Consider the following 16,565-nt stretch of genomic DNA (forward strand, 5'->3'; position numbering starts at 1 on the left):
ATTTAATAAACTAAAATATATTCGATTTGTATCATAATATCAATCTTATTTAGTACTCCAAAAGAGACCCTTTAAAATGGATCCCATCGAGTTGTCTACACGCTCTTCCTGTCCAGATAAATCAGGAACCTGCGTGATTGGAGCTTCCTCTACTGGCTGTTTCACCAATTCTTCTTTCGCTTCACCATCATCCTTACTCACTGCGGGAGGTACAGCTCCATCGGATGCTCCTTCAGATGCCCCCTTTGGATCATCTCCAACAAAACTTAATGTGAGATACACTAACATAGCTGCAACAGCACCAGTAGTTGCTCGCTTACCCCAAGAGGACTTACCTGAAGCTCCTCTAAATCCCTTACCTCTTCCTTCATTCTCCAAAATCAAGTACTTCCGTTTACCATCCACTTTGTAACCAACAACCTTGTAGTTGTCATCTTGCAAGTACTGTAACCTATCATTCACAAGTACGAGCTCTTCATCACTAAACTTGTTCAAAATGTCAAAAATGTCCATCTTGTGGGAAAGTTCATCACGTAGCAAGTTCTCTGAAACAGGTATTTCATCACCAACTAAACTCAAGAGAAGATAAGTCTTTGATGGAGTATTCACAGATTGGTCGTATCTTTCCTTACTCCATTTATAAGCCTCAGCTTGTCTCTGTTTGGAAATTTCCTCCTTGTTTAATTTGGTAAGATACTCCTTCAACTTTGCTGCGTCTAATGTAGTAGGATCTTGATCAATTGCTTCCTCTACCTTCACTTGCCTCTTGTGTGGTCTGGGCCAGTGATCGCAGGTAGCTTTAACCTGTTGTGACTCCTCGTGTAGAGCAGAAGCAAACGCAGCTCTAACTGCATCTTCAAATGCACCATCCTTTGTCATTCCTTCATTTTGTTTGTCCAAATCAGAAAAGTATTGTTCTGAATTGTGATATTTTCCTCTCTCCGGTGAAGACTCCGCAGCTTTGTTGGTTCTTGATTCGGACTTCACTGGCTCGTACTGACGAATATCGTATTCATATTCAACTTCCGGTGTCGATTCATTGACAGATATATCATAGCCACCGGAGTTTGATGAAGAAGTGGCTTCCAAAGGATCCAATCTGGTTTTCGTGGTAGCTTTGGTTTCCTCTGCTATACTTCTTGCCAAGTCACTATAGAATTCTTGCAATCTTTGCTTGCTAATTGTCTCACCAGCCAAATTCTTGCTCATTCCATACAAGCAAACTATGAATGCGGGATAGTGTTCAATCACACCATTATAATCCTTCAAAGAATCGAGAACATCCTTCTTAAACAAGTAACCTAATGATGTAGCATCCAAAGTTGCAATGTACATATCCACCAACCTGTCAAACTCTTCCTTGGAAACTCTTGTAACATCGGACTTGTACAACAATCTCGAGGCGGTTAAAAAGGCTCCTAAAACATCATACTCTTCCTTCTTCAAGAGTTCTATTTGATCTTCGATCGGATCGTTTGTTTTAACCAAAATGGATTTGTTCAATTTGTCCAACTCAGCAGCACTTGTCAAAACGTTATCCAAAACAAATGTCGATCCATGGTTATGTTTAAAAAGCAAGGCTAAATTCCTATACAACTTGTGCCAAATAGATTTTTTGTCAATAGTTGAGTAACTTGCTTTTGAAAACTCGCTGATCTTGCTCAAAATCTCATCTGCATACACATCTGCAAACTTTTCAATGTTTAATGCATTTTGCAATTGCTTCAACTCAAGAACATACTCCTCCAAGAAAAAGTCATTAGGCATCTGTCTGTACTCTGTAGTTTCCTCCTCGTTCCTCTTCTCTAGCTTCTCATTTTCAAATTTGTCGAAAACTGCTTGGCTGTTAAGTAGCACGTCTAAAGCTTCGGTATTTTGGCCATTCAAATCAAACAATCTACCCAACCTTCTCTTTAATTTGATGTAGTTAAAAGAATCCGAGTTACTTGTAATAAGGGTGTCCTTGTCACCGTCATAGAAACGTTCAATTTGGTAGTCCAATGCTTTCAACACTTCCCCACTCGAATGCTCTTTGAATGGTCCTCCACCTAGAGCTTCCCTTAGTTTGGCCAACTCTTCAACAAAGTTCGGCAATTCCAACTCTTCGGGGATTTGCACATATGGCGTCTTTTCTTTGACAGCCTTCTCGGTCATACGTTTTTCAAACTGAGCAAACACATCATTATTAAGAATGACAGCGTATAGGACCTCTAAACAATCAGGGGTATTGTTGTAAGAAAACTCCTTCAACTTGGCCCTCAATGTGAGTAAACTACCATGATTCAACTGTGGATACAAATTACCATCTTCCAAAATCAGGTTAGTAACATTCTCAAGAGCAGACATGACTTCTGCCTTGTCACTAAAGTCAACTATGCTCTCGAGAAACCTTATCTCTGGCTCGTGCATTTCAAGATGTAACCATTCGGGAATCTGCTTATAGTTTTCATTTGCATGTGTTGGAACTATTCTTTCGGTCTCTTTTTCTTTCACGAGATCATCCAACACTTCCAAATGGTTGACAATATATTTGGAGGAGTCTTCAATGGCACAGACAATATCAGCAACGGGAATACCTGGTAAAGTCAATCTCTGTTCAATTTCGTTGATGAGATGGTTAGCATCTGCATAGAACAGAAAATCAACACCCAATGCCTTTTTCATCACTGAAAGCTCTTCTTTGTATCTCAACAACGGTAAGTCCTTTGGAAGACATGCACTCAAGTCATCGCCCTTCAATTTCAAGTACTTTATTAAAATCTCAGGAGTTCGTGCCAACCTTTGAATAGTTTCTTTGCTCATACAATAATAGACGTCAGAGGAATACCAGTCTTCGTGGTCAAAGTCACTCCAGTCATACCAATCATCCCCTCCAAATGCCGCTTCCTCTAGTTCATACCCCCATTTGAGCAAGTGATTCAAAATCCAATCCTCCTCCAAATTTCCAGTAAACTTGTACTTTGATGTGTGGAAGTTGAAATCAGTGAGATGAGAGAGTAGCATACCAGACCTCAATTCGTCTGTGGTTAAGATGTCTAACAATTTATTTGCTTCATCTTTGAATGGATGGTTCGGTGTAACGGAAATATCATACAATCGTGGTGCTAACACTTCGTACTTGGACGTAGCAGGTATGAAGTTGCCAAATTCAAGCTTACTCCACAACACGCCAAGCTCGGCTACCCTTTCATCATATTCTTCTCTGTCAAATTTCCAATCCAAATCTTCAAACATAATTTCACTCATTGCCATGCCAAAATTGTGCTTTTCAACAAGGTTTTTCATCACCTTCAATGGCGTTGTTGACTCTGAAAGCTTATCTCGCAACGCTTTATAACGCTCAACCTGAATCAAAACCTTAAAGAATGACTCATCTGCGTTCTTATGTCCTTTCAAAAATTGATCAAACTCCTTCACTGTCTTGTCAATTTTCAGCACCAAATCATTTTTTGATCTGATTCGTTTGAAATTGAATTCACGGTCCAAAGATTTCAATTCCGGAACATAGAAATATAAGCCCAAGTCAAGGAAGTTGCTTATTTCTCGTGCATGCTTCACCACTGGAAGGCATTCCTTGACAATCTCTTGTGGAAACTGGGCATCGTGGTTAACAAACTCGATGAAATACTTCACCATTTCATCGTACTTTGGTTTGGTTTCTGTAGTCACTTCAGGTATCTGTCCTCTAGTGTAATGATCCTTAAAGATGTACAATGTGTTTACAATTTCCAGACCTGAAAGATCAGCAAAATTTTTGATCCTGTAGTTGAATGTGTCTTGCAAAAACAGTTCAAACACTTTCAACTCATCATAATAATGTTTTGTATAAGCTACACTTTCAGGGTAGCCATCTTCACTGACGATCTTGAAATCCCAGTAGTAGCAATCTAACAATTCTTGCATCAACTCCTCATTGCACTTGTGGATCCTGTGGTATGGAAATCCGACATTTTCTGGTCGCTCGATGGTGAAGTTGGGTAATGGAGTGTCAAGGTCTAACTTTTCGCCGCTATCTTCACCTTTTTTCTTCGTCTTTTTCTTTAACGAGATATAGTCGATTTCGTAATCCTCGACATGTGTGGCATATCCTCTAATTAAGCATTTTGAAACAAAAGGCTGGTCCAGTGCATTAAAGTGTTTAGTAATTGTGGAGTAAGTGGGAAGTATAAACTGTGGCGTCTTGGCAACCGCGGCCTTAGCCAACTGTTTAGTAACAACCCTACTGGAAAGCATTCTTCATATATGTAAGAAGCGTAAACGAGTAGGTGTTATTATGCTGAGTCCAGTCTGTGCGTGCACTTGAATTGGTGTGGTTAATAGAATTCGGTGTGAAACCTTTTGCGGAGTCGGACTTTGCAACACAAGAAGGGGGTTAAGATTATGTGGACTATCTAGTTTATTCGTCTGTGAGATAGATCTGCTTTGGTAGATAGCAAGTATGAAATCTGGAGAATAGAAGGTTTATGATTGTGGAATAAAGAAGATTTAGAGTAAATGTGGAAAGGGGGTTATGTTTTATATATTGAAAAGGGAGAAAAAGGGAGAGGGGAGAAAGATAAGACAAATCTAAGACACAACAATAGAAATAATAATAACATTTATATACAGTACATACATAAGACACTACCAATTGACAAAGAATCATATATGTATAAGTATACATACACATAAGTAGAAGCTCACCTGAGTATATACTGAAATATTAAGTTCATTAGTGTAGACAATCCAACTGAAGGTTTACTAAATCATTGGAGGGAATATTATTTCACAAAGTATTGAATTTATCCTTTAATTTGTTTCAAAATTGTTGCAAAAATGAATATTAGGTCCAATAGTATTTCAGAATAGGGCAGGTCACCGTCAGTGCAAAGAAGCGGAAGAGGTAAACTTCCTCATTGTATTAGACTACAACAACACCCTCCTTACACTTATTTGAAACGAATGTGGACCATTTCACTACAAGAGTTCTCTGTCGCAAAAAGTGTTGACAGAAAAATCAAATTTACGACAATGAAAAGAATATGCCATCGCTTTGCACTATATTCATTATGATCAATTTATGATAGCAAGATTGTTTAAATACTTCAGTACACCAATGACCAGATCCACCAAGAAACCTATAATTAGTATTGTTGGTACCACAGGTGTAGGAAAATCACAGTTTAGTATCGAGTTGGCTAAAAAGATCAATGGTGAAATTATCAATGCTGATTCCATGCAGGTTTATAAAGGGGTTGACATCATCACCAATAAACACCCCTTTAAAGAACGAGAAGGCATTCCGCATCATGTCATGGATCATGTAGATTGGAGCGAGGAATATTTCATTCATAGGTTCAATAACGAGGCTAATCTTGCAATTGAAGATATCCATTCGCGTGGTAAGGTTCCAATTATCGTTGGAGGAACTCATTATTACCTTCAAACACTACTTTTTAACAACAAAACGATAGAGAAGAAGAAAGAAAGGGAGTTGACTCCTACTGAATTGAAATTGTTGGACGGTCCCACTGATCGCCTTTTCGAGGAATTGAAAAGAATTGATCCAGTTGTTGCTGAAAAATTTCATCCTCAAGATCATAGAAAACTACGACGTGCAGTAGAGATTTGGTACACAACTGGACAAAAACCATCTGATCTATACATCGAGCAGAAATTGGATGAGCTAGAGCAAAGCTCCTTAAAGTACAACACTTTGGTATTTTGGCTTTACTCGGATCCAAAAGTATTACAAGATCGACTTGACAAGAGAGTAGACAAAATGATGGAACTCGGAGCCAAGGAGGAAATTGATGAGTTGTACGAATCTTATTTACACAACAACGCAGATTGCACTAGTGGGATTTTTCAAGTTATAGGTTTCAAAGAGTTTTTACCATGGTTGGAGAACAAGAAACAGGGGGAAGCTGACTTTTCTCAAGGTATTGAGAGAATGAAAATAAGAACTAGACAATATGCCAAGTACCAAGTGAAATGGATTCAGAAAACTTTGAACCTAGAACTTCAGAAAGAGCGCAAGTTCGACTACATAAATGGTGGCAGACTATTCATTCTAGACGCTACTGATTTATCTCAATGGGATCATAATGTACGTGAGCGAGGACTAGCCATCGCTGATCAGTTTTTTCAGCAAAATTTCACTTCACCCGAAGCTCCTGACCATTTGGCCAATCTTTTAACTGAAAAATCGAACTTGAAAAGCAACAAAAGTTTGGGCTCAGAACAAAGATGGAAGCATTATAAGTGCGATGTTTGCAAGGATAAGAATGGGGAATCATTCGTGGCAGTAGGAGAGGACAGCTGGAACCTTCATTTGAGTAGCCGGAGGCACAAGAAGAGCACAAGTGCAAGTAGCAAAAGGAAGCATGTTGAGGAAATGATATGTTTACACAAGAAACAAAATAGTCTGTAAATAAACAAAATCTTGCAAATGTGACACCCACACAGTTTACAGGGTCATATATAATTAGTGTAGTTTATCTATTTGTACCTTTTCGCAACAATTTAGATCCCATCGATTTTGAAACACAGTCGGTAGCGCACTATTTACCATTTCCCAATTTGGATAATTAATTTCAAAACAACATACACAACAGTCCCTCTCTGATCTCACACCACTACAACTTACACATTCACCACTTCAAGGGCTAAACACAACTAAAGCCATGGCCCTATTTGAAGATCAGTTTTCCTGTATTGACATCAACAAATCACCAAGGAGAAGAAAAGCATACCCACAACATCTATTTCCAAAAGATCACACCCTGCCCCTTCATGTACAGCAGAAATTGATAACTCCTCGAAAGCAAGCAAGTCATGAGATAAAGTCACAGAGTACGGTGCGGCGGCATCATCATCAACTGCGCATGCAAAGTAACGAAGGTCCCGGCACAACCTGCCCCCTTTCGGAAACTGCGGTTTCCAAAAAGGACTTTCAATTTTCATTCATGAAAGCCACTTCATCATCGATTCAAAAACGGCAAGGTTCAGGCAACCTCAACTCCGCTTTATCGGCGGCAAGCGCAACCCCTCATTCTTCTTTTGTCAAGAAAAGACACGAACATCCGAGGCAGTTATCGCACAATTATCGTGGTAAAAGAGTAGGGCTGTGTCACAGTATAACCAAGAGTGGGAACACTAATAGCAACGAACTATACTTGAACGATTCACCTTTGAAGACTAAAACCCACATGCCGTCAACAGAAGGGTCTCCGTGCAGACCAAGACGGCACGTAACTCAGCCTACACCTAGTCAGTCAGATGTATTTCAAAGACTATACTCACTGAAACCTAAGTCACAGAGTCAGAAACCACAAAGTAATGTGCATAGACGCTCATGTTTGGAGAAAGTTAATTCAATAGCAGAGTTATACAATATACTTTACCGAAAGGACCCCTACTTATTCAAATGCTCAAGCTATCGTACAACTCCACCATTTATGCAAAGTCCAATGGATCCCAACGCTATATCACTTAATCTGCTCAATATATACGAGAGGGGAGAAATCATACGAAAAGATAACTTGTATTACGTCCCAACTTCGCTCGAACGTAATATCAATTTAAAAAGTTATGGAAACAACTTTGGGTTTGATGATAATGCCGGCAACTACATTGTCGTCCCAAACGACCACATCAATTACCGGTTCCAGATCTTGCAGAATATTGGAAATGGATCATTCGGTAATGTTATTCTAGCACAAGATCACAAGTATAAGGGGAATAATTTAGTGGCAATCAAAATCATAAACAACAATTTCAATTCGTCTATTCAATCAGTCAACGAAATCAAGATGCTTAAACATATGAAGGGAAGACAGCATCCGAATGTGATTGAGTTTTACGAACATTTCAATTTCAGAAGCCACATTTGCATTGTTACGGAAGTTTTATCACTTAATTTATATTCTGTGCTTGAAATTACACAATTTCGAGGATTTTCGTTTGACTTGATTAAAGAGTTCTCGAAACAGATTTTAAGTGGATTAACTTACTTACACTCTTTGAAAATTGTGCACTGTGATATTAAACCGGAAAATGTGATGATTAAACTACCAGAGAATCCACAAGACAATACTTTTACTGTCAAGGTGATCGACTTTGGATCATCTTGCTTTGATGATAAAAAGACATTCACATACATTCAATCAAGATATTATAGAGCTCCCGAAATTATACTAGGAGCAAACTACGACAACAAGATTGACGTCTGGTCACTAGGATGTCTCTTAGCAGAGCTATTCACAGGATCACCTTTATTAGCAGGTAAGAATGAAATTGATCAAATTGGGTTGATGTTGGAGATTTTTGGAGCACCAAATTCATCAACTATATTGACTATGCGATCAAAATTAACTCGAAGTATACTTCAGTCATCAGAAAAGATCAATTTGAACATGAATGTACCGAATGAAAAGCAAATCAAAAAGACCTTATTGTATAAGATCTTTGACCTCAATGGAAAGATCAACATGTCTATCTTAAATCATTATAAAACAGCTTCGAATTCAACAAAGAAGCAGTTTAGATTGAATTCGAAAAATTTGGAAACTTGTCTTGGTATTGGGAATTCAGGATCAGCTACAGCAAAGCAATTTACCAATTTCTTGCGTCGCGCATTTGTGTGGGATCCAAAAGACAGAGTTGGTGTTGAGGATTTATTACAGGATGAGTTTTTACGTTAAAATATTACAGTCTATAAAATTCCGTTCTATTATGGATGTCCGTGATTGGACCCAGGCCATGCACTGATTTTCTCTGCTCGAGGAGTACTTGCTCTACTACTCTCTCCACTCTCGCTAAGGTCTGTCAATTCGACAATATTTTCACTAGTTTCAACAAGAGAGTTTATCTTTTTCTCAAATGCAGATCTCAACTCTTGATCATTAATAGTATGCATAAACGATTTGACTTCAGTAAGTTTCTCTTGTTCCACGTGTTCCAAACTTTTTATAAACCTTGACCCAAAATTCGAATCGATTGGTAAATTACTATAAATCTTCCTCTTGAGCATACCAACAGTTTTCAAGTTATCGAGCAACTTGTCATAATAAATCTCTTTTGTTAGTGTAATTGAGGCATTGTTTGATTTCGAAGGGGGATTGATTAGTAGCAACGCAGCATAATACAACATTATGTGTATATGAACTGGGACATACTTTAAATTGTCAAGAATATCCTTGTCATTTATGACTAGATTTATAACTGTATGCGCTGCATTCAAGGCTATGTTGGCATTAATAGCAGCTTCATCAGGCGACACTAGCTCCTTGTTGGAGATGAAATCATCTTCATCATGAAATGAGTCAGAGTCAGAATCTTCCTCACTATCAATTTCCTCCATCTGTGGTCGCTTCTGATTCTGAGATGTATTTCTCTCAATACTCTTGTCCCATGCTGGGAACAATCCACTATCGTTTGGATTCATCGAAAGTTGCCTTACCGCTGATGAATTTATATGCATTTTGGCAAAATTGTAATATATCAAAGTACTCTTTGTCGACCATACAGCTCCATAGTTTCCTGGAGCTAGCAATACTGTCCAAGAAACCATCCACTTGTCCAATTCGAGATTACTTTTTGATGGAATACCGAATGCTGATGGCATTAACAAATCCCAAGCATCACCGCGAAAGGCTTCACTCAAAGCTTGATTATATTCAACTTGGGAAACTAATCTCAAATCAGTAAACTTTTGTTTTAGAAGCAAATCGTGTGTGTCTGAATCCGCAGCTGTGCCCTCAACATTGGTGCTGTGTTCAATCTTATGCTCCAATTGTTTCTTCGCTTGAGATATCTTCTTTTCATCCTCATTTATGAGAAGCTCTCTGCTGTGTTTCAATGAGTACTCTTGTGAACTCACTAAAGGCTGTCTATTAAACGCCATACTTTGTTGCCCATCCAACACATACAATAAGTACCAAAGTTTCAAGTCATCTTTATTGTTACCATAGTTTGGATTGTTCAATCCATACTCTTTAGCAATCTGTAACGCCAATCCGGTAAACATTTGGGAGTCTGATAGCCAAAAGCTACAAAGTATCAAAGCCACAATTGTGTTGAAAGCACTTGGTTTATCAGTTGGTCTATTCTGATAGAATAAAGTACCACACAAATCTCGTAAGTAAACCAGCAATTGGGTAGACTTGGATGAAAGCTGTGGATGGTGAATAGAGGCAATAGTGGAGATAGCACAAACTAGAACTGGGCAAGACTCCCATATATCATCAACTTTGAATTTTGATATCTCAAAACCAAATAACTGTTGGGCCATGTTGGAGTCAAAAAATTTAAAAAGATCTTTGGCTTCACTTTTTGATAAAAAGCCATCTCGAAAGTCCAACGGCGGAGTCTGCCTAATTCCATTTTCACTTCTTATATCATGAGTGCTATGAGTACCATCAAGTTTTTGTCGCTTGGAATTATTCTCATATGTATTTGATGTAGAAGGGTTCAAATACCGCGAGTCACTGTGCTCATTCATTCTCATTGACTGAAGATAATCATCTTGAGGCTGAGGGTAAATGTTTGGTAAATGATGACCTCCATTTGGGTGTTGGTAATTCAGCTTTATTAGGTTAACCAAAGAATCTATTTTGTTGTCAAACGAGTTCAAACAGTGCTCTATGTCATTCTTCCATTGGGAATCCCCGTGTGCATGAGGATGCAAGTTGTTTGCTATAGGAACAGGCGATAAGCCTTCTTTGAAAGGTGGTGAACTGAATCCACTTCGACTTGGAAGTAATGCTGAGATGCGCGATACTTGCGGCTTTTGAGTACTTTGTACATGTATCGGATCAAGGGGGATGGGTGCAACAGGAGGAAGTGCTGGCTCCTTGGACTCTAGCGACGGTAGTTTCAATGATGGAAGTTTATGTACAAACTGGCAAGTGGCTGCTTGGCCGGTTTTAAGGCATCGCTCACATGGCAAGGAACCTTCATAAACGCATTTCACTTTGGATCGTTTGCAGTTGCAGCAAGGCTTGGTTCTTTTTTCCTTAGCCATGGTAGTTGGATTCACCGGAGACGTTTGAATTTGCTGAAGCTGTCTCTGTCTCTGCCTCGCGAAATGCTGAAGAGCTTTGTTTATGGTAGCGCAAAATCCCGATTCTCTTTTTTTCTTTTGGGGACCGACCCCATATTACAGAACTTCCCCAACCTTTTCCTTTCATAACCACACCTTTCAAGATGTCCATGAAAACCAAGATTAAATCCTTTTTTGGTCCCCATAGACAATATGCTGTTGCTGGTGCTTCAAACAACCCTTCCAAGTTTGGCTACAAAATTTTGAACTGGTATGTGAAGCATGATTTGTCAGCTATTCCCATCAACCCTAAAGAACAAGAGATATTGGGCCAGTCGGTTGTATCTAATGTGACCCAGATTATCAAAGCTATTGAAGATCACAAGGACTTAAAGAGCTATAAAACTTCAAGCGTGGATGGCTTGAGTATCTCCTTCTTAACTCCACCCCCAATAACTGTGGCGACTTTGAAAGAGATTTCCAAAATTGACGGCTACAAATCGGTAATTAAGGGATTGTGGTTCCAACCAGGTAGCTACGATCAAGAAGTCTTGGATTTAGCTGAACTGTTGGGAGAGTTCGATAAAGTAATTGAAGAGGACGAATGCATTTTAGTTAGAGGAGAAGAAGGCTTGCTTTCAGCAAACTTATAGTGTGATTTACATAGATATTTTGACAATTTATATATAGCTGTATATGGGCCACATCTCAAATAGATCTATGGTTTAACTTTTCAATCTAGTATTTTCTTGATGTAAGATCCCCATCCTTCTTCACCATCTGAGCTTGATTTTTCGGGTCCAGACCTTCTGTCTTGCTCTATCTTAATTGTGTATGGAAACGGAGAACTCTCGAGCGAGGTTATAGGTGGTACGTGGTCCTTATGACTATCAACAAGATCATATATCCTCAGCATAGCTTCCTCAAAGCTTTTCATAGATAAAGCAACTGTTCTTGAAGATTCCATACTTGTTTGTTTGGAACGATGGATACTAGGTCCCTCTTCTATAGGTAGTGACTCTATATTGATTCTCCACGTTTCCCACGCCTTCAAATCATCGCTTTCATACTCTCGACCAAACCATCCGGAGCTTTTCCTTTTGCTATTGGATTTATTCCAGAACTGGATAATTATAGTGCCCTTGGCCGGTAGAGGTTTCCCCTCGATGCATGTGCGTATAAATGTGGTCACTTTTTCTTCTATCAATGAATCCAAGTCTGGTAAGTTTGTTACCAGTGGGTAGGTGACATCAAGGAACTCTCTTGTTGTAGGAGTGACTGGGCCAAATAGTCTGTTAAAGAATATAGTCCATATTATTCCTTGTTTTCGTTAGTATAAACATGTGGGTGATTGATTTGCATTTCTAACACATACCCTTGATAGATTCTCGTAGGACTGACCGTTCGGCAACTAACTCAATAGTGAAATTCATCTGCCTGCATTCGAGATAAGAGACCGAGAATGCTGATTGATGGCGAGTGTATTATCAGGAGAAGTGGTAAAAGAAGTGCAAAGTGATTTCTATAATTTATTTTTCTCCGCGTATGCGTGTCATTACAATACTTACACTAATCTAGCTTTCTACTCACTGCATCAGTTGCACTGCCCCGGTTTTCCTTTCAGCTTTTGTAACTGCCTCATATCGGCTTCAATAACACCCTCTAGTTCCTTTACAACTGCTGGTATTACCTCGAAATCCAAAATCTCAATCTCTTTATCATCAAACTTCAGTAGGACATAATTTACAACATTTTTCGAGGTTGGCCTTCCTATTCCTATTGCTATTTTGGAATACTTATTTTTATAAACTCCGTCGATTGACTTGAGACCATTATGACCTCTTGAGCTTGTTCCTGGTTTTCGAAATTGGAATTTTCCTAAATCGCGTTCTAAATCGTCATGAATAATTATCAAATGCGACTGTTTGTGAAATTGCTGAAAGTATTTGGCCACTGTTTTGCCTTGTATGTTCATTAAAGTGGCGTCAGACTTAAAAAGAACAAGGTTGAGATACTTTCGCGAATAAAAATAGCTCCCCTTCTGGTACAAATGATCTTTCCAATAAACGTGAATTAGCTGGTCCATCACTCTGTGTCCGACATTATGTCTCGTGCCTGTGTATTCGGGTTCAGGGTTCCCAATGGAACAAATAAATAGACATCTAGTTATCTGTAAGGATGGGTCATACTTTATCGGCCAATATGCGTTAATAAGACCCCTTATCATAACCCTTATTTACTTTGTTTTGATATGTTCTCCCTCATCTCCGTTTGTCAATTCTTTTGGAAGTTTCATTTTTTCGAAACCAGTTTGAAGATATTTGAGAGTCGCTTTTATGGATGTTTGGAAAGAATCAATCTCGCTTTCTTTTTTAACAACCCAGTTGGTTATGTTATTTATGCTATTGCATAGTTAGTAAAATTGCCTCCTCTCTGTTGCGAGGTATACATACTTTGGCTCACTTCTTGTGACGTCCGAATTCAAACTGTGCTCAACCAATGCTCTTCTGTGCTGCAAAAAAAAAAATGTGTTAGTATGACCCATTATCACCATACAGTAGAGCAAACATACCTCTTCGCATTCCTCCAACTTCAGACTAATCTCCCTTGTTCTATTGCAATAGTCTTCAAACATAAAAGTAACGCAATTTTGAAACTGGTCCCAGTCTATTGCCAACTCTTTTCCTTCTTGATTGACCCAAGCTTTGAGTGTGCGGAGTGCTTCGTATTCTATGGTTGAGGAAACGTCTTTTAAATTGACTCCGCTTTGTTGTAGGTACTTTTTGATATCCTCGAGAGTCTCTGCTTGATGCAAACCCTGGCTGTGTGTATTCATGATGCTGTGGTAAGAAAAAAGGGAAACAAAAAGGCTCAAAACTTGAAACCCACTTTTTTTTGGCTGCTAAAATTCGATTTTCTCTGTTACACAGCTCAAATACCAATGAATCAAGAAATTAACAAGATTTCCAACCAGCTTTCAAAAACTCTCAAGTTGGTGGATGATAAGATCATCAAGAATAGCAGGTTCGAATGGAGACAAATTAGACGTACACCCCAGTTTTTGAAGCAGAAATTAAATTATGCTGGAAATTCGTACACCAGTGATGAAAAGTTTAACTCCTTGGAAACACAATTCAAAACTCAAGAGTTGAACTATCAGAGATTACTTGATGAGCTTAAAGTGTTTGCAAGTGTTGCGGCAGAGGTTTTGAAGTTTTCAGAACTGGTTGCTCAAGGTTTCCAAGATATTGCTGATCCATACAGTAACTTTAAAAACTCAGCAAATACTATTGACGAAGCTTACGATTCGTGGACAAGGACAAGTAGGTACAAACATTTGATTCAGTCTATAACCATTGCGAGAAAGATTAGCTCGTTTATGAATTGCGAGTACAAATTGTTGGAAGAAGTTGGAAGCATAACAAAACTTGTATCTAAAAGAATCAACAACAGACTCGTTTTCTTATTGGACTATGACAAACTATACAATGAATATGAGATGTTATGTGAAAAGCAAGAAAGGAGTGAACTTTCATTGAAACAGAGCAACAGTATTTACTCAACCAAACGCAAGTTGGACGATAGCAAAATCAAGTACGAAAGCATCAACTCCATATTAAAGTCCAGTCTTCCAAAGTACTTATCCTATGTGAGAGACATTATGAATATAATCCAAATTAAATTTCAACTCTTGAACTATGAATTGTGTGAATCAGTTGTGTTAAAATTGGGACAAGTGCAATCGGTTGAGAACACAGATGATATTATATCCCAGTTTAAAGAAAAAAATGAACCTCTCTTTGCCAGCATCGAGCAACTAACAATTGTTTCACTAAGTCATCCCGTTGATTATATCAAGACCATTCCTGAAGCGCATTTGGGTTTCTGTTACGCTTTGTATGACTTCCATGGAGTAGAACCGGGCGACTTGCCATTCAAAAAGGGAAACAGAATTAAAATCTTGGAGCGAGCAGGTGAATGGTGGGTTGGAGAAATTAATGGCCAGAAAGGTGCATTTCCAGGTAACTACGTGAAGCTTGAGTGAGTGCTAAGTTTTTGTTGTTCCATCTCTTCTAATCTAATGATTTAACGCTCTTTCATATCGCTTTACACATCTCTGAGAACAAAATTGTCTTCGAATGGGCACGTTCTTATTCTGTAGTATGTCCCACCACTCCAAAACCTCTGCCATTGGCTCAACAACTATTATTTCGCATTGGCAACAAGTGTCCCTGAATTTGCCTTTCCTTAATGCTTCAATAATCACTTGGTGATACATTTTAGGAGTGTTTTTCTTCCACTCCTTCGTCTCGGAATATGAAACGTCGTGTTTTGCAACTACATTGAGACACAAGGATTTCAATGTTGGTAATTCGCTCACTTTAGTGCCTAGATACTTGATTGGTGATCTCGTTCGTGGGATAAATTTGGTGGCATCTTTATTGGTCATAACAATTGCATCTTCAGGAACAGGCAAAAACGGATTTGGCCCGGAGGTGAAGTTGGTTAGTTTTTTCAATCCAAGAATTTGGTAAGGGAGAAACTCAAGCTTATTTGAGCTCAAAGACAAATCAATCAAGTTTTCCAACTTGCCTATAAGTGGTGGAATGGATTTAAGTTTATTGCGTCGTAAAGACAAGACTTGAAGCTTTGTGAATTTGAATAATGATGGTGGAACTTGTGACAACTGGTTTCCAGTAAGGTACAACTGATATGGGAACTCGATAGAGGCCTCCTCACTGAAGCTCTCAATTATAACCAAGTTGTTCAAGTCCTTTATTTCATCTGGTATTTCATACAATCCCATTGCTTGTAGGTCTATTACGGTTTTCACATTTTCAAACGCATCCAAAATGATAGTTCTTGCCTTGTTGTAAGCATTGGTTCTATGCTCTCGTTTTGATTGGTCGTCTTGGCCATCTCCATTTGAAGATGACGGGGTATTTCTTGACTTATCATTGAAACTGACTCTATACCTGTTGAATCTATCTATTCCAAAGTCGGGATCTGAACTAACTGGTTTTTGAGGAGATGTTGTTATAACGTCACGATTACTTTCATGCTTCTTAGGAGGAGATTTGGGCACTTGAAAACTTGTAGTGGGATTCGTAGCAAAATCAAATTCCGACATCAATTCGATTCCACTGTGGCCATCTCCAACGGGACTGCTTGGCGGAAGATGAGAGCTAACATTCACATCTTTGTCAATCAATGTAGGCTCTTCCTCGTACTCTGAACTGGACGAGCTATCTCTGCTTGCAATGGCAGCTTTCTTTACATCATCCTTGTCGTTGAAACTCCTTCCCATTCGTCTTTTCAATGAAGGAGCCGCATTCAAAATAGGTCTGTCAATACTGCCTGATTCCAAAGTTTTTCTAGTGTGGTAAATGCTGCTCGCATTTTCATCAATAACCGACTTTTTCCTGGGTGCTTTATTCAACACATCTGACTCATTGAACGAGGATGATTTGGTGAATGCAAATGGCAATAAGAAATTTTGTTTCTCCATTTAGTGTTGAAGAAGCTCCAGTTTTGTTTTGAG

The 16,565-nt window shown here is 38.8% G+C and overlaps 8 protein-coding genes across 8 annotated transcripts; 4 read left to right on the plus strand and 4 right to left on the minus strand. All coding sequences in view use genetic code 12, as the record gives it.

Moving 5' to 3' along the window:
* Positions 1 to 45: 45 nt before the first annotated feature.
* I9W82_005188 (uncharacterized protein) lies at positions 46 to 4,233 on the minus strand (the record flags this gene model as incomplete). Its single annotated transcript, XM_067694337.1, has 1 exon — positions 46 to 4,233. One exon carries the CDS (start codon positions 4,231 to 4,233, stop codon positions 46 to 48), a length of 4,188 nt encoding a protein of 1,395 aa, XP_067546668.1.
* Positions 4,234 to 5,095: 862 nt separating this feature from the next.
* Positions 5,096 to 6,412, plus strand: I9W82_005189 (tRNA dimethylallyltransferase; the record flags this gene model as incomplete). The annotated part of the gene is made up of 1 exon (XM_067694338.1): positions 5,096 to 6,412. The coding sequence occupies one exon, from the start codon at positions 5,096 to 5,098 to the stop codon at positions 6,410 to 6,412; it is 1,317 nt and encodes a 438-aa protein (XP_067546669.1).
* Positions 6,413 to 6,947: 535 nt separating this feature from the next.
* I9W82_005190 (uncharacterized protein) lies at positions 6,948 to 8,684 on the plus strand (the record flags this gene model as incomplete). The annotated part of the gene is made up of 1 exon (XM_067694340.1): positions 6,948 to 8,684. One exon carries the CDS (start codon positions 6,948 to 6,950, stop codon positions 8,682 to 8,684), a length of 1,737 nt encoding a protein of 578 aa, XP_067546670.1.
* Positions 8,685 to 8,713: 29 nt separating this feature from the next.
* ZCF30 (Zcf30p) lies at positions 8,714 to 11,005 on the minus strand (the record flags this gene model as incomplete). Its single annotated transcript, XM_067694341.1, has 1 exon — positions 8,714 to 11,005. The coding sequence occupies one exon, from the start codon at positions 11,003 to 11,005 to the stop codon at positions 8,714 to 8,716; it is 2,292 nt and encodes a 763-aa protein (XP_067546671.1).
* Positions 11,006 to 11,187: 182 nt separating this feature from the next.
* On the plus strand, positions 11,188 to 11,676 carry I9W82_005192 (uncharacterized protein; the record flags this gene model as incomplete). The annotated part of the gene is made up of 1 exon (XM_067694342.1): positions 11,188 to 11,676. One exon carries the CDS (start codon positions 11,188 to 11,190, stop codon positions 11,674 to 11,676), a length of 489 nt encoding a protein of 162 aa, XP_067546672.1.
* Positions 11,677 to 11,756: 80 nt separating this feature from the next.
* Positions 11,757 to 13,859, minus strand: I9W82_005193 (uncharacterized protein; the record flags this gene model as incomplete). Its single annotated transcript, XM_067694343.1, has 4 exons — positions 11,757 to 12,315; positions 12,628 to 13,013; positions 13,473 to 13,535; positions 13,596 to 13,859. The coding sequence occupies 4 exons, from the start codon at positions 13,857 to 13,859 to the stop codon at positions 11,757 to 11,759; spliced, it is 1,272 nt and encodes a 423-aa protein (XP_067546673.1).
* A 105-nt stretch (positions 13,860 to 13,964) lies between these two features.
* On the plus strand, positions 13,965 to 15,068 carry I9W82_005194 (uncharacterized protein; the record flags this gene model as incomplete). Its single annotated transcript, XM_067694344.1, has 1 exon — positions 13,965 to 15,068. The coding sequence occupies one exon, from the start codon at positions 13,965 to 13,967 to the stop codon at positions 15,066 to 15,068; it is 1,104 nt and encodes a 367-aa protein (XP_067546674.1).
* Positions 15,069 to 15,101: 33 nt separating this feature from the next.
* Positions 15,102 to 16,532, minus strand: I9W82_005195 (uncharacterized protein; the record flags this gene model as incomplete). The annotated part of the gene is made up of 1 exon (XM_067694345.1): positions 15,102 to 16,532. The coding sequence occupies one exon, from the start codon at positions 16,530 to 16,532 to the stop codon at positions 15,102 to 15,104; it is 1,431 nt and encodes a 476-aa protein (XP_067546675.1).
* Between the last annotated feature and the right edge of the window lie 33 nt (positions 16,533 to 16,565).

The sequence above is a fragment of the Candida metapsilosis genome (assembly GCF_017655625.1).
Source record: "Candida metapsilosis strain BP57 chromosome Unknown scaffold7, whole genome shotgun sequence".
Taxonomy (NCBI): Eukaryota; Fungi; Ascomycota; class Pichiomycetes; order Serinales; family Debaryomycetaceae; genus Lodderomyces; species Lodderomyces metapsilosis.